This window comes from Nuphar pumila, chromosome 15, assembly GCF_984573655.1.
Source record: "Nuphar pumila chromosome 15, dmNupPumi1.hap1.1, whole genome shotgun sequence".
NCBI classification, from domain to species: Eukaryota; Viridiplantae; Streptophyta; class Magnoliopsida; order Nymphaeales; family Nymphaeaceae; genus Nuphar; species Nuphar pumila.
The window spans coordinates 8,744,897-8,772,612 of record NC_143263.1 but is presented as its reverse complement, the minus strand read 5'-3'; the positions used below and the strand labels follow the sequence as shown (position 1 = coordinate 8,772,612).

General features: G+C 36.0%; 1 protein-coding gene across 1 annotated transcript; it reads left to right on the top strand.

Annotated features, from left to right (window-relative positions):
- Positions 1–5,414: 5,414 nt before the first annotated feature.
- On the top strand, positions 5,415–14,760 carry LOC149814390 (uncharacterized). Its single transcript, XM_089989012.1, has 10 exons — positions 5,415–5,519; positions 5,912–5,977; positions 6,127–6,281; positions 6,806–7,093; positions 7,478–7,604; positions 11,721–11,825; positions 11,915–12,017; positions 12,090–12,215; positions 13,608–13,801; positions 13,990–14,760. Exons 2-10 carry the CDS (start codon positions 5,925–5,927, stop codon positions 14,078–14,080), a joined length of 1,242 nt encoding a protein of 413 aa, XP_089845138.1. The 5' UTR covers positions 5,415–5,519; positions 5,912–5,924; the 3' UTR covers positions 14,081–14,760.
- Positions 14,761–27,716: the final 12,956 nt, after the last annotated feature.

The following is a 27,716-nucleotide window of genomic DNA, read 5'->3' as shown; positions in this document are numbered from 1 at the left end:
TCGACGTCGTCGGGAACCGGTGCTCCGGTGCGATGCGGTAGTTCACCAAGACGACGAAGGCTCAGAGGCGACAGGCGAACTGGCGGCAAACAACATCGTATTGCCTGATCGGCCGCGAGGAGCGTGAACCCTCCGTCATGGAAAAAGACAATCACCGGGAGCTTCTCTCCGACGGGGGCTCCTGTCGGGGTGAAGAGGCGGAACCAGACGCCGGTGGTGGAGTCGACGACGAAATCGGTTGCGGAGACATCGTTCACCAGCCGGTGGTCGTCACCATCCACTGCTTATAATAGTTCTTATTTAAAAATTTTATTATTTTATTAATATTGTATATTTTACTATTTTGATTATGAAGCTCAGGCTTCAACGCCTCAAGGCTTAAGCCTCGCTTCATAATAGGCTCAACATCTCACTTAGTCTCATCGCATTTAACAACCTTGCTCACCACCCTTAATCAATTATTTTTTAATAAATATAAAAATACTAAAAAATAATTTTAATATCTTTAAAGATTATTTTAATAGTTTTAATATCTTTAAAAATACTAAAATATTCAAAGAACCACGCGCAAACGAGGGCACATCCCTTTTAGGCAGAAAAGGGCGGAAGCAAATCAGGTCATGCTCAAATGAAGACATAAAATATTCAAGGAACCACGCGCAAATCGGATGGCCAGGATGTCAGCATGAGCAAAAACGCTCATGTTCAGCATGACATGATCTGCTTCCGAAAAAGGACACGTGAAGGTTTATAGGAGACAAAGGAAAATAATATTTGCTTTATTGAAATATTAAATAGAACTAGTTTTTTTTTTAAATCAAGCTAGGGTCAGTCAGACCTTACCAGTTACACAACGATACCATTAGGATTTGAACTTGCAACGTCTCAGCACAACGTGACGGTGTGATTTCTTAGAGCAATAAAAATTTAAAAAAAAAAAACCCTCTTTTTAATTTATTTTCTTTGGGAAAGAGATCTTGACGTACAAATGGGTAGCGGAAAAATTCTGAGCTCATAACTCACAGTTGCTAGGATCTAAACCTGGCTTTTTAATACTTCAACTGTACATCCTTTTTTTATTTTTCAGTTGTAGAAAACTGCTTTTTCCCTCAAAAAGAGATGAGATCTTGAACAAGATGAGTGGTAGGGCTGTCAACGGGTCTGGTTTAATTGTATCGAATATCCAACATGACCCGAACCTGAATTCCTGGGTGTGTTCATGTAAAACGCCAACCTGAATAATATTCCAATCGATCCAAACCCGACCCGAACAAATATGCAGTCGGGGTTTGGGTCATGGTCTTGCTGGGTACCAAACCATGTCTTTGTATTGTACTTGACCAATCTGATTATTTTATATGTATTTTTTATAAAAAAAAACTGAAATTATTGGGTCCAAGTTTGGGATTCCATTTTCATGACCCGGCAAAACCCGAACCCCATCATTAATTATATGAGTGCGTATGGGTCGACCTTCACAAGATCTATTGACAACCATAATGAGCAGGCAATATTTTACTACGTCATGTGAAAAGTATAAATGTTCAAGATTCAAGGCAAGTTTATATGGAATCAAACAAGGTGTAATTGGGTCGGACATCGTAGTGAATTGTTTCCATTAGTTTGCATTATCTATTGCAAGCTGTTTAATCTTCTTTTTTTATGATAAAGTTCCCCACTGAATCGGGTTCCGATTCGTATTGACCTTGAATTGTTGGGCCAATTATTCAGGTGAATTGGCTGATTCGATTTACCTCTGAACCAAACTGAATCACCCAACTTTTAACCAGCAGTTGACACATGTCACAAAAGTATAAACAACAACAACAACTACGCCTTCATCCCAAAACAATTGGGGTCGGCGATATGAACCAACAAAGAAAATCAATATGGGTCTTCCACATGAATCCTTCTCATCCAATCATTTTTATCCAATGCCATGTCCTCGGTGAGGTTCAAAGCATTCATATCCTTTCCTATCATCTCCATCCAAGTCTTCTTAGGCCTACCCCGACCTCTTTTAACTAATATATTTTCTCATTTTTCCATCCTTTTAACTGGAGCATCATTAGGCCTTCGCCGAATATGTCCAAGCCACCGCAAACGATTCTCTCTCCTCTTATTTTCAATGGGTGCAACGCCTAACTTCTTACATATCTCATCGTTCCGAATCTTATCTTTTATTGTATTTCCACACATCCATCTAAGCATACGCATCTTAAAAATAATATTTAAAGTATTAAACAATTTTTTTATTTATTTGAAAAAAACATAATTGGATCGTTTTGTATTGATTTTCTGCCGATACTTATCGTGTGATTCAGGCCGGTGTACCATTACCTAAGCCCAGTTAACGATATTTCATAAAAAATTTATTTAATGCTATAATACCAGTGAAAGGCACCAGGTTAAAGATATTTCATAAAAAAAAATCTTTAATGATATAATATTTGTGAGTTTTGATTGATGTAATGATTACTGCAATTGGTAACATATCAATCAGTAATGATTGTCAATCTTAATCAAAAATTGGAAACCATAGATTTAAATCAGAGTTGATGTGGTAGGGTTGAATTGGGATTTGAATTATACATGATAGTAGTGGGTTTGGTAAAAAATATTCTAGAAACCATCTTTTTACATGTAAAAAGTGCAATTGGATCGGATTTTGATATAAATTGAACTGAAACCAACCTAAAATACTGATATGAATCCATGAATAATCTGAGTTAGCATATCCAAATCCAATCTGATTATGTTTTTACTTTAAGGATGTGAATGCGAGAATAACATGTGGGACTCGAATCCCCTCTCAAAAAACACATGCCAGACTTGAATCAGATATCGAATGACATCCAAACCTTTTGCAATGCTAATGTCTGTCTATACCATAGATGTCATAAACGGGTATGGGTACTGGTGTGGATACAAGATATTGGTATGGGTACATGAGGGCTTAAAAAGTTTCAGGTACATCTTTATTTGAAACACATGTTGTTACGAATCCAAAAAACATGATACGAGGTTCTAATAAACATTGATATAGTTTCTAAAATAATTGGTACGAGTTTTTAACAAGTTGATATGAAATATATATTTTTATAAAGATACCTACAAATTAAAATAGTTAAACATAATATGTAAATCAATCATTATTGTATAATAATATTTTTATATCTTCTAATATTTAAAAATCTTATTAAAAAGCGTATATATAAAATGAAATTGGTATTTGTATGTAGGAATACTAATAGAAACAAACTTGATACTCATTTATAGTATAATAAGTTACCTTATTCTTGGGACAAGTTTCTTAAACATCTTATACTTATTTCTGTGGTTTTGAAGACGAGTTTTGTACTGGTATATGGTACTGAAACACATGAAACGTGATACGCTAAGTTGTATCGAGTACCAATGCAAGTATGGTCTATACAAGAACCTTAGAAAGCAGAGGCGGAGCTAAATATGGGCCAGGGTAGGCAAGTGCGCACCTTGACCCGGAAATAAGGGAGTTTGGGTCAAGGTGGGTAGTACCCACCATCCTAACCCAAATGCTGTGCCCCCCTAAAACCAACCCAACCTCTCTCTCTCTCTCTCTCTCTCTCTCTCTCTCTCTCTCTCTATATATATATATATATATATATATATATATATATATATATATATATATATATATATATATATATATATATATATATATATATATATATATACCAACTCTAGGCTTGCCAATGTGCGGTTAGTGATGTGAGGTTTTCGTTTTGCCTAAAAAATATCTCCAATTACTTGTGATGCAGTCATTTTTTTATCTAATTTTTTTACAATGATATTTAAATGAGGATGGACCCATGCCTATTGTCAGTACATTCACAATTAAGATTAGGTACATATTGGGCCCAATTGGTATGTTTGGTACCCTGGTTAACTGTTTAAACATTTAAATTAATCTAGTATTGAGTCTAATAGTCAAGTTACAATGTTGAATGAATAGTTCACGATATTAACAGCCACACAAAATGGGCTCCTCTTTATTTTGGCATTCAGGGCTTGCATAGAATTTTTAACAAAATGTGAAAAATCTATAACAAATGGGGAAACCATAATATATTCACGCACTTTTGGATGAATATAATTTACTTTTTAATGATTTTTTACTAGCCATAATTTGAGAAATTTATCTAGGAGCTGAAGAAATGATGGTGAAAATTTTCATATCCATGCAGCCCGTTATTTTCATATGATACGGATATTTTATTTTTTCTAAAAAAAAATTACTACTTCCAAATGGGGTTAATGCCCTATCCTTAGACCATGTTCAGATGTGGCAAAAAAATTCTTAAAAAAATGGAAAACTTTGACCACCACTTTCCCACCTTCTTAGGTGGAGAAGTTATTCACATGCACGATTAGTGAAATCACACAATATTAGATTTTTTTTTGTTTGGAAGTGCATGAGAAGATTCTGTTTTTCTATTTTTATAGAGAAAATTTTCATTCTTTTCCCAGTTTGATAGGTGTTTTTTTTTTGGGATATCTGAGAAATGCCAAAAGTAATGTGACACAACTGGTTAAAGTAGGGACTCTTAAACCTGAATGTTCAAGGTTCAAATCTCACTGTTTGCACTTTGCACTTTTTTTTTAATATATACACGGAGAAACCGCCCCTAGGATCAGAGACCTAGCCAAGCTGGCTCTGCCTGCCCTACTTACTATCACTGTCCTGATAGTGTAAATTTCAGTGGGCTCATGCGTGATTTTTTCAATCAAGATTTTTTTTTAAAGAATTCAACCATGAAATCTTGACACATTGTACACCATTAAATTTTGAAGCCCTTAAAAAATATGCATATACAACGCCATCATACAATTTAAAACATCTTTCTGACTAAACAAACCATATAAATTATATCCATAAAGCTTGAACCACAGGCAAAAAAAAATCAAGAAAATGTGATGAAAAAGACGTTTCCATTAAAGGGTACGGTATACTCGAGGGTATCTAATATTGTTCCCTTTTATGCTGAACCACCTAATCTAATCGTGGCATGCCCTTGATTTTCATATATCTAATCTTCAAAATCAAAAATTAACTTTTCAACGTTCCATTTACAATTTTCATGTGCTAACGACTTAAAGTTGGCTACAATATACATTTACAATTTTCATTGAAAATATCAAGAAACTGCTAAAAGATATTAAAACAATACCAGTACATGTTAGAATCTTGTCATCTTCATAAAGTGTCTGACTCGTATTACCAATGGCACACACTCTAAATGGCGTGTTGTGACACCAACCTAAAAATTTAAAAGCCTGGGTCCAAAGGATCCGGATCAGATCCAACCCGTTGGCAGCTCCCTCCCCGGTTTCTCAACCCCACCAAAGAAGAAACGGAGAATAAGTAACCCCTCGACTCTCTCTCTCTCTCTGCTGGTAGCTGCGATCAACTTCTGCAAGACCGCTTCCGAATCGGTTCGTTGGTCGCTTCCGTTAGCCGAAAACCGACCACTCTTGGGGTAACTCTCAAGTTTCTTGTTGTTCGGAGATTTCCTGTACCTTGTCTTCCCTTTTTCTTAAGCACTGTCAGTTTCTTAATCGGTTCAAATACCACCAAATCTCTTCTTCTTATGTAAGTAAACGTTTAGTTAAAAGAGAACGATTTAGGCCATTCTCTCCCTTTATTGCAGCGTTACGATCCAAGATAGAGAAGAAATTTGGTTTAGATAGACAAACCCCAACATAATGTTAATGGCGATAACGTTATTGTTATATTTTTCTAAGATTGAGCTTAGATGGTGGTGTTCTCTCTTTATGAAGGGTTGCTTTCTTTCCTTTATCTTTTTAAAAAATTGGGTTTTTGGGTATGATTCTGTGGTTGATTTCCATCCCTTTATTTTCGTTTCATCAGGTGATCGGCAAGGATGCCGGACATCCAGTCTGCAGTTAACGAGATCGTCCTCAAGCTCAAGAGACGGTGAATTTCGATTTGATTTTGTTCGTTTTTTCGGTTTGATTTCGTATAGATTGCGCGAATTGCATTAGTTTTGGTTCGTGGGTATTGTGATTTTTTTTTTTTGGATTTTTCATCTGTTTAGTTGGAAGGTGTTGGGTATGTGAGTGCAGGCAAATTGAGGGATCCCATGCTTGTGCGAAGGAAACTGCGACGCTGCTGCGGACGGTGGTTTCTCACCATCGGATATCGCATACCAATCAGGCTGCTTCCTTGATCGATGCGGTCAAGGCGGTTGGCACACAGCTTATTGCTGCAAATGCTGTTGGTAATGCCATATTTTTCCTGAATTTGCTTCACCAACGTTGTTAATTTGTCTAGACATCCTTATGCAGTTCATATAATCGAGAAAGACTTTGGTTTTTAGCGACGTCCATGGTGAATTTGTAGCACTACCATGCGGAAAATGTGGCAATTCACACATAAAAAGTAAATGAATTGATCCTACAATGTGGCACTACCATTTTCTTGTTTTTGTTGGTTGAAGTGGTTACTATTTTTATTATTGATGTTAAGGTATTACTGGCAGCTATGTGTAGAACAAATCAGCCTCGTTGGTTGAATGGTTTGTTACCATGATTTTTGAAGGCGTTCATCTACCTTCTTTGTTTTGTTGGAAATATTAATTTACAACTATCACACTGGCAGTTATAGTGCTGTTAATTTTGCTATGTGATGATATTGAATGTCTGGTGTTCGTGCATTTGGAAGTTTGTTTCTGAAGAAGGTGAATTGTGGTTCGCATTTATGATGGCATTCCTTTGATTGTATGGAAACATGATCCTTGTGCAGAGCTCGCTGTGGGAAACATTGTACGCCGTGTGTTACATATAATTAGAGAGGAGGATCTTACTCTGGCGACTACTGGCATTGGGGACTTGAGTTTGTCTCCTGGCAGTGATGATGAGGATAATGACCAGGATGAGGACCGGCCTACCCTATCAGCAGCTGCAGTTGCTGCTGCTTCCAGAAGTGCATTACGTGCACCATCATTGCATACCCTTCTTGAGGATATACCTGTCACAGCAACTGCTCCTCATCCTAGCTCATCTGGAGGAGATTCTGAAGGGAGAAGCAAATGTAAGTTAATTGAGGTCCATTTTCCTACTAGAATTTAAAAATGCTGATCTATGTACCATGATCCTGGACCTTTTTTGTCTCGCCTTCCCCCTTCTATGCATGCAAACACACACACACATACACATACACATGGTCTACTTGCTGGAATGATATTCTCTTGGCTTCGTTCATTGATTAGCTGATTGGAGTAGTATCTTTTGAGGCCGAAATGTGCTGAGATTCTTTTCAAAGATTCAGTTTTACTCTTGCTTTCAAACTATGAAGGTTACACTAGGGCTTAGCTTGCTGTAAAAAAAAGTTGCAGGGTAGATAATGCATGACACCAAACACTTTTATTGTCACATAGAGATTTATAGACTGTTCTCTTCTTTTCTTGTGTTGCAGCTGACAAGAACTCAAGGAGTTGGAAGCTGAAGCGTGGTGTTATTGAGGCTATAAATGAACTAATTAATGACATTGACCATTGCCACTCACAGATTGCTGATCAAGCACTTGAGCACATCCATCAGAAGTACTCTCTCTCTCTCTCTCTTTCTGGGTGTGAGGGACTGTGTGTTTGTGTTTTACAGCAACCTTTTGGTTTGGGTTCTGGCTGATATCCTTAACAGTTTTGGTTTTAGAACTTGAATGCTGGTTATGACTTAGCATCCCATGGAACTTCTCCACTAGAGAAAAAAAGAGTGGTTAATTTTGGTGTTCAGAATGGTTTAGAAGGATTTTACATGTGGGAGATGAGAAGCCTTTCTATATCAGTCCAGTTTGGATTGAGTTTTCTGTTGAAAAAAATTCTCATGTTTGGGAAGACATGGGAAAGTTCGCTTTTCCTAGAAAAAGGAAATTTTCATTATATTTGTTCTGGTGGGGCGGGGAGGAAGGGAAGATGCATGATATGATATTGTGTTACGACTTACGATAACATGTGGACATGTGTAGTAATAGAAAGCTGGACAGAAGTGGCCTATTTATGCATATACTTTAGCACATGCAGGCACACTCAGTACTCAAGAAAATAATGTTATTTAAATAAATTTTAAGTACGCTAAAAACAAAAATAAAATAATGTTGTTTGCAGAAATGTGGGTTTCCCTAGTCCAATCTAAAGTGTTCATTATACTGTAGGTAGAGTAACCTAAACAAATCTTACTATGTCATATATTCATCCAGTTTCTACTTTCTAGTGATTCTTATAAGATAGAATGTGACTCGTATTACAACTACTTGTTATTGGAATGATTAACTGAAATATCTAACTAAGCCTTGGGAAATAAGAGGATGCCCATACTATCCCTAAATGTTGGTACTTGAAACTTCTTAGATCGCTTTTGACCAAGATTTTGAAGTATAAAATTGTCTGAATCTTGAAAAATTCTCAAAGCAGGTGTAGATTATCTAGAATTGACTTCAGTGGAGAGGTCAAGCTAAAATGGTTCCCCCAAGTATAAACTCATTGGCTTACGTTTATACCCTGCATTAGTTTGCTGCTGGTTGTTTTGTGGTTGTCATGTTCTTGCTCTGAACATAAAACATGCAGTCAACATCATTATACAAGTACCTTCCAGGGTTTCAGAAATTTGCAAGCACTAGTATCACCTGTGGAATCAAGGCATTTACTGTTGCAAGGGAAAACCATTGATTATAGTCAACATCAATGTACAAGTATCATTCATGCTTTCAGAATTTGCAAGCATTAGGGTCGCCTATGGAATTGAAGCATTTACTGTGGCAAGGGAAAACCTTTGACTGTCTTAAATTGTTGAAGGGGAACCATTGGCAAAAGTGTTCTGTGGCACAAGTGTTGGAAGAAGTTTGTCAAAAATTAGCTTTAGTCAAGATTGTAAAAAGCGCATTGTAACCCGTATTGGCCTGGATCAAAATAAGATACGTATTGTATCATAAAAAGTCACATTTTCCACTAAAAATTTCTTTAAAAAAATAAAAATACAAAAAATCTAAAAAAATCATAAAATACAATAACAAAATGTATTTATGCAATAAGATTAACTAAACATAGATATTGTCATTAAACATTCATTATTCAACTAAACATAGATGTTTCTCATGTCACAATCAACTAAATATAGATTTTGTTACACACAAGCTTTGTGACAAAAAATACAAAACAACAACATCAGTCATCTTCACTATCAAACATCCCACATTCTGCATCAGAGATGACATCTTGTTGTGGACCTTGTGTCTCTTCATTTGGTTGTGCAACCACTGCCCAAGCATGTGTCAATGCTTGTGTCGCTCGCTCCCTTAATCTAGTATTCATATTTCTAATTTCTTCTGTATCAGCACATATCTCAGCTCATGTCTCATTTGTAGCCGATGGACATCGTGGCATTCTTCCACCAACTACTACAATATGCTCTTTCATGCATTCCAAGCCTTCGTGAAGTAGTAAATGACAAAATCTACATTTTAAAATCATGTGCGCTCTATGATTGTCAAGAATCTCACAATATCGTAACATTGGCTTATCAGCCCATGGGGGACGTCGAGCCATTAGTAAATCTAATTACGACAAATACAATCAATTATGATAAAATAATACTACATTCAAAAGCCAAAAGGTTTTCATAACTCATTACAAAAGTTAAACTTACAATTTTTAGTTACAGAATGTCATAATAAGAAGAAAGTCAGACAAGCTAGAGTTTAGAAACATATGTCTATATATAAAAGTCAGCTCCACTCTTTAGTATCAAACTTAAGCTCAATGATTTTCTCTGTTTATTGCATCGTTTAGTAGCCTGAGATGATGATTGATCATCTTCTGAATAAGGTACCACCTTTGGCAAATGTTGCATGTTCTTGTGGGTTTTTTTTCTCATTATATTCTATAAGACTAGTAAGAAGCTCAACACAAATATCAAAATAAATGTGATGGGTACATAATTGTACGGTGGAGTTGCTATGTCCCACATGGGATTTAAATTTATACAATCTTCTATGCACTACAAAACCACAAAGGTTGCACGAGCACTACGCTTGCATGGAACGTCGAAGGAGGTGGATATGTTTTGTTCGCCCAGACCAACCCGTCTTTGAGTACAAAGCAGGTAAACCGATAGAGAAGGCTAAGTTGTTTTTAGCAATGAAGGCCCAACATCTAGTTGAATGCGATTATGAGACTTTTATTGCTAGTGTGTCTTTGGTTGAGCCCACACCAACCATGATAGAAGTGATGGAGCTCGTGAGAGAGTTTCTGGATGTTTTCCTAGAGGAGCAACCTAGGTTACCTCCTAGGCGAGAGCAACCATGCTATTGAGTTGGTGCCTGGAATGACCCCAATCTTCAAAGCTCCATTCATGATAGCGTCAGCTGAGCTTGAGGAGCTTGAGGAGCTCAAGAAGCAGTTGCAGGATCCTTAAGTCAACTGGTATATAGTGTTTTAATGTGGGATCCTTCGGGATGCATCATCCAAGACCGTGGCCCTCTATCGACCTCTTAGGGCACGTATTACTAAATCTAATCACCACAAAGATGTAAAATAATGTTCAATAAAACATTTAAGGACAAATTTTGAGTTCAAAGGGTAAAAAAAATGGGATTAGGGTTGAAAATGAAGAAATATTTTCTAAAAACATAAAAATAGCTTACCTTCCTCTAACTTTAATCATACACAAATGAAGTAAAGAATGAAATTTTTTACTTTATCTTACTTCTTTGAGTGAGAAAATGGGTGAAAATGCACTCTTACGTGAGAAAACTGCAAAAGCCCTCTCCCTTGCACAAGAATTGAGCCCCAAAACACTTTCAAGCCTCCTAGGATGTGTGGGTTCCCCTCTAATGACCTCTACACAAATGGGGAAATTGGCCCTAGGGAGGTCTTTAAACCCAAAACCCAAAGTAAAGTAACTTTCATGCCTTTTAAAATTGCGCTAAGGGTGTATCGTACGATACAATACAATACAATACAATACAGGGGTGTATCGTTTGATACACCCGATACGCATAAAATACACACTCGTATCACGATATGAGTGTGTATTGTATCATTTTACCTGAAAAAACTGTACGCATCATACTGTATTGTACCGCATTATATGATACTTACAACATTGACTTCAGTACTTTTCATTATTGAATTTGTGGGCAAATGATAGGTCTTTTTTTCTTATACACTGCAAGGTAAGTGATCTTTTTGTTGCAAATATTGAGCTTTTATCAGCTTCTTGTTTTTTTCCTTTTGATGGTCAAAATGGAAAACTTCATTGATTGAAGAAGAGGGGAAAGAAAGTGACAGGTTGTCACTTCGAGAAACATTATACAGTGAAGAATGCATGATAGAAACAATATCGACAAGAGAAGATCTTAGGATCCCATTACTATGGGAAAAATGCCTTCTAGCCTACTAGAACCAGCCAAGAGGAAATGGAGATTAAATTAGTTAAAGTAGTTATCCATGAAAAGGTTATATTTTCATACACAATAAGATACAAGCAAAAGAGCATATAAAGAAACAAGGTTAAAACAAGTTTCATGTAATGAACTGCCATCCCAGTTCTCTGCAGTAGCCAGTGCAAGAAATATCCACATCTGCTTCTGATCTTGTTCCCTGCTTTAGTATCTTCTTTTTTGTTTCCACATATCAATTAGATGACCTTTGATGTTTCTCCAGTGAAGTTATTTTAACTTTGGGTCGATCAAGAACAGTGAAGGAATTTCTCTTTGAGGCAAAGAAAAAGCGTTCCTTTCAGGTTTTTGTTGCTGAAGGTGCTCCCAGGTTTGTGCATCTTATAATGAAATTTATCATTTATTGCTGCTGTTTAGTTTTTCTGATTTTGAGATTAATTCTCATATTCCACTCTTCAGATACCAAGGGCATCTCCTTGCAAAAGAGTTGGTTGCAAAAGATCTACAAACCACAGTGATCACTGATTCAGCAGTTTTTGCCATGATCTCACGTGTAAACATGGTATGGTGTTCCACTTGCTCTTTGAGTGGTGCTTATTGTTGTTCCATTTTAAATCGGATATTTGATTTGAAGGTGATTGTTGGGGCTCATGCAATAATGGCTAATGGGGGAGTTATTGGCCCTGTTGGGTTGAATATGCTAGCACTTGCAGCTCGAAGGCATGCTGTTCCATTTGTCGTACTGGCTGGTAGTCACAAGGTCTCTCTCTCTCTCTCTCTCTCTCTCTCTCTCTCTCTCTCTCTCTCTCTCTCTCTCTCTCTCTCTCTCTCTCTCTCTATTGTGTACGTCTGTATGCACACGAGCTGAAGATTTTGTATATATGCCATACTATAGTGTTTACTATTATTCACCCAGAGAAAAGATAAATGATCACAAGGATTATGTTTGTCAACTGCCAGTTAATGACACATGTCACATCATGTCACTTGGATGTTAAATTGGCCTTGTGTAGAACAATCGCTGAATATTGTATCTGCATAGATGACATTCTGAAAACATAGATCTCAACATCCAAATGATGTGATAAAAGCATGTAAATACTTATGTGACAATTGCATCCTGAGGATAGGTTTGTAAATGGGTTAGATCCAGGTCAGATTTTGGTCCGTTCTAAGATATGCTAGCTAGTGTCAGGTACAGGTTTCAACTAGGTGGATTGTGATTAATGTACAGCAATATCTTCATCTCATCTTAAAGCAAACCAGTGGATTGTGGTATGAATATGCAGGGCTTATTGTATAGTGTACTGCAACACACGTTGGTTCTATGAGTAACATTGGGGCACTTCATCTTTTATTAAATGGCTCACCTATTTCAATAAATGTGACATCTTCAACACTTTAATACAGAGGAAGCTTTCATTTAATCGGTCAGGGCTCCCTAATATGCTTCATAATAGATGAGTTTCTGTCTCAAATGTGGAAGCTGAATACGGGCATCTATCTCATTGGTGTCCACGAGGACTAAGCTGATTGCTGCATTGACACATGACAAACTGTCTCCCTCTAGGGGCCTGCACCAGGGTGATCCTTTCCTATACTGAATAATCATAAAGTGTACCTTAAAGGTCAAAATAACCTACCTCATGAAATGCACAATCACAAACCCACCCTGGAGAGTGATTTAAGCCTCTAAGAAGATGGAAGAGGAGAGACAATTAGAGTGTTGGATCATTAGTTGGCCACAACTTTCTGCAATATTGATCACAGAGATATAAGTTGGGCTCAGGCTGACACCTTTGAATTACCGAGATCCCTTCTTTGACAATGCATCAGATTCTTCCAATTAGACCAAGGCCATCTGTGGTAATAACATTTTCTAGGTGTTTTTGTTTGTAGTATACATGTGATTCATGTATACCGATATTAGTCATACGGAGTTTAACATCTTGCTTCTAATTTCAACAATTCTCTAATGTCTGGAGCTTGCTTCAACTTGTATTTAGTTCATGTTATGTGGGTGGCTGCTATCATGTAAAGCATACATATTGAAACTTTTATCTTATTCTGGGCTTACGTGGTTAAAAAGATTTTAGTATTATGTGATCCTCGCTTTGTTATTCACTCACGATGTTCTGGTCAATTTTGGCAGCTCTGTCCGTTGTACCCGCACAATCCTGAGGTTCTGCTAAATGATCTGAAATGCCCATCAGATTTGCTAGATTTTGGGAAGTTTTCAGACTCCATGGATTATGGAATTGGGACTGGTGCACCTCTTTTACATGTTGTCAACCCAGCATTTGATTATGTACCACCACAGCTTGTCAGCCTTTTCATTACTGATGCGTAAGTCTGCTTTAATGGATGTTGCCTGCTAGTGGATGCCAAAATTAACCTTTTTTTCTCCAATACTTGAACTGAAATAGTATTCCCAAAGCAAGTAATTTTCTCCAAACTGTTGGAATTCATCGCCTTCTCCTAAGAATGCCATTTCTATTAGATCCTAAGCCAGCTTCTCTGTGTTCCTGATGCAGGGGAGGACATAATCCTTCATATATGTACCGGTTGATTGCTGATTATTACTCTGCTGATGATTTTGTGCTGCAACAAAGGCCTGGGAAGTAAGTCACAGGCATTTTGTTATTGCTCCTATGAGCGGAAGAGTGTATGTTAGAGTTTGTTTTCATCCTCTACCATTTTTATCTGCTAAATTGATAGAGGAACAAACGATTGGATTCTAGAATGCTGCATAAGATCTTATCACTTGATCGTAGGACAAGAAATTTTTCCTTATATGTTGTGTTTTCGTGTATTTTTCTACACAAGTTGCACATTGAGATGGTGAATGCAGATTAAAATCTAAAGGCAAGTAGCATCATTTCTCAAACTCTCGACCTAGAGACTCAGGATATGCTTGGGAAGGCATTTTGAAAATCTAGACCCGTAATTACTTGTATTTTTATTGTAACGTGAAGTTTATTTCTCAATCTTTTAGCCACCCCTTATATATATGCTGGCAACAATGGGAAACTCTGTAAGCAAGCATAAGCTGTAGGAGAAAGCTCCTTATCATGCAGTTGCACTTTCAAAGCCTAAAACTTGATGCGATGGTGTCCGGAATGCTTGCCAAGAGTGGGAGGATGTTTTCTTGACTGAGCTGCTAGCTGGAAAAAATTAGCCTGATTATTGGCTGCTTTTTCCTGTAAATGTATGGCAAATTTCCCTCCATAGTCTTCTCTTTTTTCTCCTGAATTCTCCCTGACTTTGTACGATTCGCTGTCAGATAATATTTATTGCTTTTATGAGTATGCTAGACATCTTAACATGTTCTCGAATTTAAGTGGTAGGAAATGGGTATCTTGTGAAGGGTATGCCATGCATGTTCACAGACAGCTGGATATCCCTTGTCACAATGATCTTGTGAAATTTATTACTTCTAAACAAACATGCATACCAAAACCTCAAGATTAGGGGCCGCCAAGAGGAAATTTTATACTTAAATGTGAGATGCACACTACCTGTGTATGTGTGGTAGAAGTATCACATTCTAGAGGGGTGGAGTATTAAGAACTGGTTTGAAAGAATGAGTTGCTCTGTTTAGTTCCTCTCTAGATTGTTTGTAAGGGGCGTTTGTTTCGTGCAAAGGGGCTCTCTTTCATAGGAAATAGAGCCTCTTTCTTAGAAAGGGTGAAACAAACATGCCAATGAGAAATGTGGTTGGACCCACACAATAAATGCAAAAAAGCAGATTTTCCTGTCAAAATGGGTTTTATACTATACCCCCCACACCAAAGGAAAACAATTTCCCACTAAAGTGGAGCTTTTAAAGGAAAGATGCCTCCTTTGGGTGGGTGTGTAACAAACACTCCTAAGAGCTCAAATAAGTAGAGTGGGTACTTAGTTGTCAAAAGCGGCATCTTGGCACCGCCTAGGCAGGTTAGGCGCATGGCCACCACTTAGGCTTATGGGTTTAGGCGGTAGGGCTTTTTTTTCACTTGGGCTGCTTATGCAGCGCATAGGCTATCTCCACCGAGGTTGCAGGAACATAGTTGCTCTTTTTTATTTATTTTTTGTCTTCATTCTTTTTCTCTTCCTCTCCCCCCCCAAAGTTTTTTTTTTTGTTCTCTTCTTCTTTTGCTTTTATTTTTTACCTTTTAGTTTTTCATTTTTCATTTCTCCTGTCACCCCCTGTTTTCTCTTTTTCTTCTTCTTTTTTTCCCTTTTTTTCCTTTTATTTCCCCTTTTTTCTTTTTATTTCTTTTTTCTTGTCTTCCTCCTCTCTCCCCTCCACTTTTCTTTTTTTTCACCTTTTTTCTTTTTTTCTTCTTTTATATTTTGTTGTTTACATGAATGCTTGTGTTTTTTTATGAACATACATAAAATCTCTCTCTCTCTCTCTCTCTCTCTATATATATATATATATATATATAGTCACTAGAATATGAGAACTAAAAATATGGGCATTTTTAACACTTTTTTTTTGCAAATCCAACCATGTGGATGTGCTTGGCATGGTGAATTTGCTAGGAATCAACCATTGGATTGTGTATTTTTTATGAAAAATGTGATTTTTGAATGCTTGAATATTTATGAAAATTATAAACCATTGATTTTAAAGCCTTAAAAAATACTCATTTATGCATCAAAATAGGATGATTCAAAAGTGGATTCTGATAAAACCAATCATGTAAATCACAGCTGTGTGGTTAGACTCAAGAGAAAAGAACAAAAAATCCACGAAAATCGTGGTTAACACATTTGTTCTCATATTTCTTATATTATATTAACTTTATATATATCTATATTTTGAGAACGAGGTTCATCATATCTCCTTTTTATTTACATCACATTTAAGACCCTCCATATATCAAAGTTTTAGGTGCTCAAATTTGTGTTTATCAATATTTATTTATTGAGAAATGAACTTTGTTTCAAAGTGATTTGATGTAACAATGTAAACATTTTATGATGAAATTTTAGTATGATATCAACAGATTTTTTTTTACCTCATAAAGATGCTTAATCAATTACATGTTCCTCATTCAACAACAATAATAAACACATCTAATGGCTCAGATCGAGCATAAAACATCTAGAAACTATGATTTTTGGATGGTCTTAATAGCAATCTAACAAAACAGGGGCAGGATAATCTCAAATCTCTCTCTCTCTCTCTCTCTCTCTCTCTCTCTCTCTCTCTATATATATATATATATATATATAGTAATCGGATGGTGTGCCTCAAGTTTTGATATATATTCAATATTATGCAGTTTCAAGAATTTTGAGACATGTTACACTGAATTACACACTTCATCCATAGTTACAATCATATGTTTGTTACTAAGTTTAACTATTTATTATAATATAATATTTTTGATTTTTTTTTTGTCCCACCTAGTCCCAAACTACTTTTGCCTAGGCTCCAACTAGTGCTTTTAACAACTAAGATGGGGTAGCCCTACTGCCCACAATTCATAAATCAATGCTATCACAACCAAGTATCTCTTGGATAAGGTTTTCTATGATGGAGAAAATGGAAAAAAATTCATGGGAGAAGAAAGTGGTTTATCTGAACATTTTTCTTTGAAAGAATGTGCTCATGCAAAACTTTTCTCATCTATGTTGCACGCAGAACATAGAAAAATTATAAAAAAATAACAGTACTGTCCTTGCAAAATGGTGCATTTTCTGAAATAACTTGCAATTTAACAAAATCTACTACATATCCAACATTGTTGATTCTAGACTTTTTTAGGACATTTTTGCTCTTTACACATGCAAACGTAATAAGGTTCGCCCGATATATAGCTATGTTGTAGGAAGTTTGCAACCCTCCAATAAAAAAGATATTCTTGAAGTAAATACAATACGACCTTCACAAATACAACATGAACTTCATAAATATAACTTGTGAACCTCTAAATACGGCTTGAAGAGATCCAAAAATATCTACTGACATTCGCAAATACTAGTTGCAAATGTCCCTGACTTTCTCACAATGATGAGACCTCTACAAATATAGTATGACCACCTCAAATACAGTATGAACTTTATGAATATAACCTCTGAAGATTATTCAAGTAAATGCAATTTGCAAATGTCTACTAACAATCACAAATACTTGTTGTGAATGTTATCAACTTTTGCAAAGTTTGCAAATATAGTACGACCTTCGCAAATACAGACAAACTTCATGAATATAACTTGTGAACTTGCTTTAAGTAAATACTTCTCGAGGAGGTCTGCAAATATAATATGAACCCCACAATTACAATATAAACTTCTCCAATATAACCTGCGAACCTCCGTTAAGTAAATAATCTTCCAAGAGATCCATAAATGTATGCTTATATTTACAAATATCTATATATGTAGGTTTTATGTCTTATTTGCAGACTTTTCAAGCATTCACACATTGGACATGAGATTCACAAATTTTGAGCATCTGAGACATCATCAACGGTAACATATTCTAGTAAGCACATTGTTAATGATTGAAACAATAATCTTTTAATTTTTTTGGCATGAACCCAATATTTTAACTGAACATTGACATGAATCAACACTCTTTTCCTATATGTACAACTCTAAAAATTTCATCATATTTTATCTGTTTATGTTATTTTGACATTCTCTTTTCCAGTAAGAACATATTTTTTGCATTTCTTTTCTAAATATTTTTCGAATTTTAGGCATGCCTATTTGTCCTATGCATTGCATTTTAAATTAATAATAAATTTATGTATGTCTGCCCATGTTTTATTTAATATTTGATACAAGATTTTCTCTTTAGGTTTTTCATAAATATATATTTGTTTGTATTGTAGATGATTTATGTTTATTTTTTATCATTTATTTAATATTTGATGGTTTTCTCTTGGATAATGGGGTTAGGGTTGACTCTTCACATGCATTCAATTAGCGTGATGAGGTTGGGGTTGACTGTGTAACGCCTTGCCTCAACTAAAGGAGATGTTTTTTAAATATAGCGAAAAACTTTTTTAACTCTATACAAACTATCCCCAAACTCGAACATGTCACTGAGTTAGAATTAAACCATAACAATTCGAATATCATAAAATGATTTCATTTACTTCATAAATAAAATTTCAGAGTTATACAAAAAAATAAATAAAAGAGTACAATCCAGTCCAATATGACAGTCCTCGTGTGCACCGACATTCATCCACCTACTTCTCCAGAGCTTAAAAATAAAAATAAATGGAGTGTTAGACACATAATGTCGCGGCACAATTCCACAGACCCTTACTAAGTCTCAAAAAACAAACAACACATAAGATAGCGGTTATAGTATAATTAAGGTAACCCTTACATTATCCTATGATGATGTGAGTATAAAAATCATGCACATGCAATGCACACATACCTTGATGCGTACATAAGAAAATCATCCATGTATGTTCTCATGTGTATATCAAACATATGATGCACACATATATTTATGTGCACGTAAGCATAAAGTTCACTCACTCTTATGCATACATCTTATTCAAACATATAATCATATATACTTGTATTTGTACATATAATTATGCACAGAGGTCATTCGAGCATACACTTATACTCATATACCAATCAACGTATACTGTTAATATCTATTTCATTTAAGCATGCAATCATGCTCATCCAAACATCATTCATACAATTATGCAGGTATCATATTTAATCATACAATCATGCTCATAAACAGTTTATGCATACAATTATGTAGACATGCTATGACTTAACTTATGTATGAGTGTTTTTTCTTCTTTTATTTAACTTTCTTTTATAATTAATATGATCCTTACAAACATCAAACCTTAAAATTGATCTTGTTACCTCGAGACACTCATGCCCAACCAACTATGGGTACTCAAGTCTTCCTAGGGGTGTTCATTTACACAATTTATATTTTTTTCACATTTTAATCTCCTAGAGAATAAGAAATTAGCACCAACGTCTGGGACATGTCGTTTCTCAGACTGAAATATTGTAGGCATACTATTATCAACATACAGTTGTAGCTCAAACTTCACCACGTTCATCAGAGTGCAAAGTTCTTTTAAATCGTTGTGGTAGGAAAATGGTTAACATTTAACCCTATGAGAATACCTTATTCTATGTCTGATAGGATCACAGTTCCCATAGGGTTTGTGCAGACACAAGTTTACATTTGACCTACTTACTACGGGCTAATGTCACCTCATCTTCTATAGTGACACATAATATAAATTTCTTAAATTTTGAGAATTTTTTCTCAATGCATGTCATTTTACACAATAAACGTACATCTTAAGCAATATCACGTCAGTGGTTGCACTTGGGTCAATACTCATAATCATACATCACATATGCCAAAGTTGCATATTAAATCACGAATAACAGAAACATAACACATCAAATAAATAGTTAGACACCCATAAATTCATGTCATTCGTCTATGCACTTCATGCATCACATAATATTTGATACACATGCATATTTCAACTTGAATGACATGAATTTTAATACACAAACAAACATTTGGGTCAATACCCATTAAATTCATGCTATTTGATCACACATTTTGTGCATAAATTGTACTTGCTATACTTGCAAAATTTAAAGCATAAATCATAGTTTTAATATATGAAACAAATATTTGGGTCATTGACCAATACAAAATATGTCTTTCGAACATGCATCACATTTATAACCCACCATTTGTTATATTCGCAATGGTCAAACATATATAACGAAGTTTCGTATTTGAAATAATTATAAGAGGTTGATGCTTGTTATGGACTTGAAATTTTCAAACCATTACAAATATATTATCCACCCATATATATACAATATACCTTAAGCAAATACCTTCTAATGCGTGCAATCATATCTATGCAATTAATTTCTAATGCATGCATCCATATATTCTGTCCAATTTCATACATCATCCCACACACTATGTATAATCATAAACATATATCACAATTATTTGTATGCATGTTGGTTGCATATATACACATCACAATACATAAGCATTAATGCATGTCTTAACTACATATGCATGTATCACAACACAACGACATTCATACGTGTGCCTTAATTGCATACACACGAATCACATCACATCAACATTCGTACACATGCATCAACTTCATATGTATATATCACATCGCAACAATGTTCATTATTTGCAAACCAACCTAATCACATGTGCCTCATGAATATTCTCATTTACTTGATCTTTCTCAATGAATTGAGCCTTATCTATGGCAATGCACCAACTGATCTAACTATTAGGGGGCCCACCTAAGCACAAGCATGAGTGTATATTAGTCCACTAAAACATAATTCATGAAGAGAATAAGGCATAACAAGATCTCAATCTCAAAAAATGAAAAACATAAATATATACCCCGAGCACACGCAAACAAACAAACATTCTTAAACGTATGTCATAATCGCATACATATCAATTCACATAATATACATTCAATGTTTATGCCTTAGTGGCATATACTTGCATAACACATAATTAAAGTTCACAGTTACCTGCAACCAATTAACAATATATGTCAGATTTATCTTTTTATATTAAGAGTTTAACCTACAAAACAAAATACTTCAAAACATTTTGGATCAACTCGGTTCTACAATTATAATTCCACGTTTGCCAATTTCCAACTCCAGTTAGTTCAACAACTAACAATACATACTTGTCTATTGTTAGGACCAATCCAAGTTTTAAAACTTCGATGATTAAATATTTATGCGTAAGTAGGACCTCAATGAAGGACTACAAAAAATATACCTTTAGAGAACACATTCCTTGTTTAACATGGCTAACGAGGTGGCAGCTCAACGACAACAACGATTGTAACCCGACGCGTTTGAGAGAGAGAGAGCGACATGAAAAACAATAAATAAATTAATTAATTAAATGCAAAAGAAATTGTAATAGCCCCAATCGAGCGCAACAACCAAGCGATCATGGCTTCCATACCAGCAGGGCCCACTCTATGACTTTACAAGGGTGGATAGCACCTTGCGCCCGCTGTCGTGCAACATCAGGGGTTGCAGTCAGCAGGGACCTTACAACATGACACAACACAAGAGGCATTTGCCGTCCAATGTTGGCGGGGCCCACATAGCCCGATGGCACACCAAAACATAGAGAGAGAATAAGATGATAGGGAGAGGGGCAAACCATGCAGGCTTTTCCTTTTTGTTTATTTCCTCTTCTTCTTCTCTTTTCCCTGATCTACTCCTCTCTTTCCTCTTCCACCTTCATGGTAGAAACAGAGGATAGGGGGAAAGAGAACGAGCAAGAGATGCAAATGAGAGGGAGAATAAAGGGAGAAAGAGAGGGTCATTGAGAGGAGAGAGAGAGAAGAGGGGGTTAGTGGAAAGGGGAAAGAGGAAAGAGGAGAGAGAGGGGGTTTCTACATGACAACTCTCCATTGATTGAGGGTCATTTTTTTGATAAATACCCCCTTTTTTCCTTCTCTTTTCATAAATTCTCTTTTTTTGTGTTTTTTTCTCAAACTACCCCTATCTCCTTTCTTTCGTAAATGCCCCTCTGGGCTTGGGTCATTTGGATCTCGATCAAATCCATATACATAACCGATCCCTTTCAATTAAATGGGTTTTTTTGATTTCTGGTCGATCTTAATCACATACGGATCGATCTTCTAGGGTATGTACCGTTCTATCTCTGGTTCCAACCGAATATCGGGTTTGGTTTGGTTTGTTCAAACATGCATGTAACCCAAAATCAATAGCTATGGGTTGCTCCCAGATCTAAACTTACGTAATCTTACAATCTTGAATTTATATATTTAAAAATCTTGAGTATTACATATCATGCACAAACATTCAATAGGGGTTAGGGTTTTGTTTTTAATTGAATGTATAAAGGATATATGTATGACCTTTTGTTGCATGCTATATTCATTAGATAAATGATATGTTGTGTTGTTAGTGTAAGTAGTTATTGATGACGTCTCAAATAACTAAAGTTCACTACCCTAGGTCTGATTATCCTAATTGGAGCTTTATAGAGGTCTAAAAAATAATAACTTTAACAAATTTGTGGCTTTGATTTCTCATAAAACCAGATATGAGGAAGAGTTATTGAGCCTCTGATATTGTTATTCTTCAAACATATACAACCAACAAATATGGATAAATGTTTTAGATGATGATGATGTAGAATCAATGTTATTTACTAGTGATTTTACTTGGAGGCTCACAAATTTAAACACAGAGGTGTTGCTGATGGGTGGTGTGAGTTTTATGAAAACGGTTTTAAAAACGATATTTTTATGTAAAAACAATGTGAAAGCCAAACACCAAAAATATAAAAATCAGCTCACACAAGTGGTGGAGTCCGGGTTGATCTCAGGGAACGGGAAATACTTGTATTCAAAGACACAAGCTAAACTACTCTTTGTTACCAAAATAAAATGAATTGATTCAATAATTAACTAATTAAGGGAGTACGGTTCTATGCAGAGGGCTTAAACAAACTAATTAAATGGTTTTATTACAGACCCAATTAATAAAATAAAAGAATTAAAAATTTTAAGCTAAAACTAAAAGAAAAGGCTTCAGTGCTTCTAGTTTTCTTGTCCCTTCTTGAGGTAATGCATATTTTCTTGAACTTTTGCTTTTTTAGGGGACTTCTAAAGGCTTGAGGGGACCTCAGAGGGTACTTTGAGGGCACAAAAAGGGCTCTACCATACTTTCCAACGCCTCACTATAAAACACAAAAACACAAACACAGCAGCACAAAGCTATCTAAACTAAATATGCTAGTTAACGAATTAAAAAACAACAAAAAAAAGATCTAGACTATGCTAAAAGACAGAATAGCCAAACAAACTAACAAATTATAAACCACTTCAAGAACTAACTAAATTAACGTAAATATATAAATCTAAATCCAACTACTGAATGAAAATTGGAATTAACTACAAAAACATATGATTAATGAAAGCTTAATATTAAAAGAAAGAACAATGAATAACTAATAAAATACCTAGCTATTGAGCTACAACAATGTATACTATAAAATATTCATATAAAATGTTAATGGACTGAACTGCTGTAAGAACACATAACATAAAACACACTAACTTGTTGATGAAAGAACATGTAAACACAACAACTAAGTGAGAAAAAAAATAATCAACTAATCTGGTAAAACCGTTAATTCTAATCACAGATATCAATAAAATAAATTTAACTAATGGGTAATGACTTAATGCTAATGAAATAAGATAACCTAATAAAATAACTAAACAAAACAAACAATGACTGTTACTAAAAGAAAAACTTTGATGCTAACATAAATTAAAACATTATTTGCTAACCTATATAAAAATTGAACACACTAGCCTATGTAAAAATCAAATAACTAACCTATGTAAAAATCAAATAACCTAACCTATTTAATAATCTGACTAGAAATAAATCAAACAAGCAACATTCAAAAATGTGAAACACACTAACGTCAAAACAACTACTAACTATTAGGGATGCCAACTGATTTACACTTACAGCTGAACACGGCTGCATACCAAATGTAAACAGTTTACCAAGAAATGATACTAAAAGAAACAATCCACTCCTATGCACTAATTAACGATAATGTAAAACAAAAATCAAAGGAACAAAAAAAAAATCTGAACGGCAACCAAATAACGTGAATCTAGACTAAATAGTTGTATCCAAAACTAACATTCAGCTATCAAAACTATGGTTATTTTAAAACAGCAAAACACTTATTAATTAACTCTTCAAGAAAACGCTGATCAGAAATCAAGAGATCGATTCATGTATAAAAACAACACATTTTTGTTTCTTTTAAATTTCTATTTTTTATTTTTTTTTTCACATAAGAGAATGTTATGTTATGCAAATCTACATGCAAGATGCAAATAAAACAATACTAAAATCATGAACCACTGAGATGCAATGCAATATACGTAAAAAGAAAAGAGAAAGGAGAAAGAGGCAAACTGTGATTTGCTTTCGATGGAGAGATTGGGAAGAAAAGGGTGGTGATTCCAGCTGCGTGCACACGATTTCGACGAAGAAGAGGTTGTCGATGATGAAAAGGGTTTGAAGCTTGAAGAAAAAGAGAAAAAGGAAGAAGAAGATGAGAACAAGAAGAAAAAAAAATCGACAAAATAGAGAGGAGAAGCAAGGGAGAAAGAGAAGAGGGAGGCAAGAAGGAGGGGAGGCAAGAGGCGGCTGGAAAACAACCTCCTTGGATGGAAAAGATGTAATTATAAAGATCTAATTAGGTTAAAAAAGTTTTTTTCAAAAAGAATGCAGATTTTCGCTAATTTCCAAAACAAAGTCTCTTATGAAAAACATGTTTTTCTAAAAATCAAAACTTACTAAACTAATTAAAATTTAGCTAATACAAGTCTAAACTAATTGAACTACAATTAAGAAGATCTAAATATAATAAAAACACAAAAACTGCAAGGAAAGTTTTGAAAAACCCGGTTTTCTAATAAAATTTAATTCAATGCGGTTTCTCAAAACTAACGTTAAAAATGGATTTTTAGAGCAATTTTAACATGGATCATGCATAAATAATGATTAATAAAATGCGAATATTATGCATTATCAATGGGCATGATGAAAATCTCGTGAAGAATACACATATATCTCAGACACTATCTATTGAGTACAATAATTTAATGAACATCTAACAGTCATAAATAGTGAGCGATATTGATGTTTCTAATATGCACAAAGATGACATGTAATTGCCTCAGCCAATTAAAGATATAAATATTCGATGTGCAGGCAATAAAGAACCTCTACAATCAATTAATGTTGTACATAATGAGATGATCATTATAGAGAATGCAGATGACTACACATAAATTATTGGACTCTATAATTTATTATTGAGATGTAAGTTTGATGATAAAAGTTTTATTTTTATGGTTAATCATAAAATTTAGAAATGCAGGAATGTTGCAATGCATGAAAACAAAATGAAGTGATAATTATGATACCTTTTGATTTAGTTTGTGCATTTGAATAATTAATTAGTCGTAACAACGATTACAATGAAAATGAAGAATTTGATGATGACTCATAAATGATAAAAAATTATAAAAGATACTAATGAAGAGACAATTAATAGTGCATGCAAATGATTTCACACCTGCCAAATCTTGGATATGGTAACTACCACCTGTAGGATGTGTACATAAAATCCATCACAGCTACCAGTTTCCAAACACCCACCACTAAGTATGACCACGTATCTACCAAATGCATAAACTCCCATCGCAGCTGCCAGTTTCCAAACATTTACAATAAAAATGCCTTGAAAGATATCTCATGTGCCTCAAACTAGGGGTGGCAAAATCTGACACGACCCGCCAACCCGCTTCTTAGCCGGGTTCGGGTTTGGCTTAAATGGGTTTGTGTCACAAATGGGTCGACCCGCCTAACCCATTTATTAAACGGGTCGGGTTCGTGTTAGGGGTATGCCAACCCACCAACCCGTTTGACCTGTTTAATAAACGAGTTAGGCGGGTGGGTCAACCCGTTTACACGAACCCTAGTGTGGGTTGTGGGCAAGGTAAAGAGGGAGGCAGACCGGCTTGAGAGCGAGCTCCAAACGCAGGAGATGGTGGACACAGTTTAGAGCCAGCCGAGAGAGCAACTCTGCCTGAACGAGGAGCTGATGTGGCTGCTTCTCTGCCTCGACATCGTACCGGGGATCGTCCTATTTGAAAAGGAGCTGAGGCGCCTCCTCAGCCAGAAGATCGTTGGCTTGCTATTGCATCACCACTGAGAAGGAGGTGGTGGTGGATGCCGGATGGTCATGAAACCCAACAGTCTGCTTCTACAGAGGTTTTCGCTGGAGCGCGCAAGCATCAGTGTCAGAGTCAAGGTCTCAATGGGATAGTTGCTGTCGGCATCAATGGAGGTGGCTTCAGGGGTGATGGTGGTGGTTTTCGAAGGTGGGAGCGGCAGAGGCAGTCGGTGGTGGAATCCCCTCCACCGGATGGGTGGGCCTCTCAGAACCCGTGATGAAGGTGACAGCAACCACCCCACTTCTTCTTCTGTTTTTTTACCCATTCGTAAAAGGGATTCACGGAAGAGGGTGAGAAAGAAAGGAAAAGCAAAAAAAAAAAAAAAGAGGAGAAAAAAGGGGCTTTAGGGTTCTAAAGGTTGGAATCCATTGAGATAAACAAGTCGCCGTGTTTAGGGTCTATGTTATCGGGTCGACCCGTTTAGTAAACGGGTCATCGTGTCATGTTGACCCAACCCGTTTATTAAACGGGTTAACCGTGTCGGGTCGTGTTTGCAACATCAGACCCATTTAATAAACGAGTCGTGTTCAAGTTGAGGTATTCTGACCCGCCAACCCGACCCGATTGCCACCCCTACCTCAAACACCATTTGTAAGGGCATCCGAAAAGAGAGGCCCAACAAGGAAAGAAGAACTAGCTTTACCATGCAGAATCCAACCAGACCATCCAACATGGCAGCAGAAGCCAATGAGAACATGGAATTCCCTATCCATAGACACCCGCCAAGTCAAACGTCCTGAGCATTCATCCAAGTTAAAATGGCCCCAAATTGTGCCCTGGTTTTGATCTCTGCCCTCATCCAAATTGGACTCCTTATATCCTACATTTTTGTTTTTGGTTAATACACGAGGAAACCAGCATCATGTAAAGAGACCTGTTACAATGGAAAGTCCTGACCAGTAGGGATGCAAACCGATCGGATCCCAAACAGCTAAATACATGGAAGAGTCGGATCCAAAACAGCCAAAATTTGCTAAATACATGGAACGCTTTGATCTCTGCCTTATCCAAAATTTGCAAATTTTGAAATAAATTGATGCACCATCCACAGCAGCAAAACCCTTAGGATGCTTAACATGCTTCCACCCGAGCGTGGACGAATCACCCACTAGAAACCTTACCATGATAGATCACATGCGTGTTGCACTTTGACTTGGGAGAACACTCTTCAATCTCCACTGCACAAACTAGTCATTGACCTTGAAACAACACTTATGCATCCACGCGCCCGAGGGTGTATCACGCACAAACCAGTCATTGACCTGCAAACCACACGTATGCATCCACGCGGCCGAGGGTGTCTCACGCACAAACGAAAGAGAGAGAGAGAGAGAGAGAGAGAGAGAGAGAGAGAGAGAGAGAGAGATGGGGACAGTCATCTGGATTTAAAAACGGTCTTGAGAGACACACAACTGCAATTA

Excerpts from the sequence above, each read along its gene's own strand:
- LOC149814390 (XM_089989012.1), top strand. The coding sequence starts at position 5,925 with ATGCCGGACATCCAGTCTGCAGTTAACGAGATCGTCCTCAAGCTCAAG. Across the intron at positions 7,605-11,720 it reads CTTGAGCACATCCATCAGAA|TGAAGTTATTTTAACTTTGG; the intron begins GTACTCTCTCTC and ends ATGTTTCTCCAG. Across the intron at positions 12,018-12,089 it reads TGATCTCACGTGTAAACATG|GTGATTGTTGGGGCTCATGC; the intron begins GTATGGTGTTCC and ends TTTGATTTGAAG.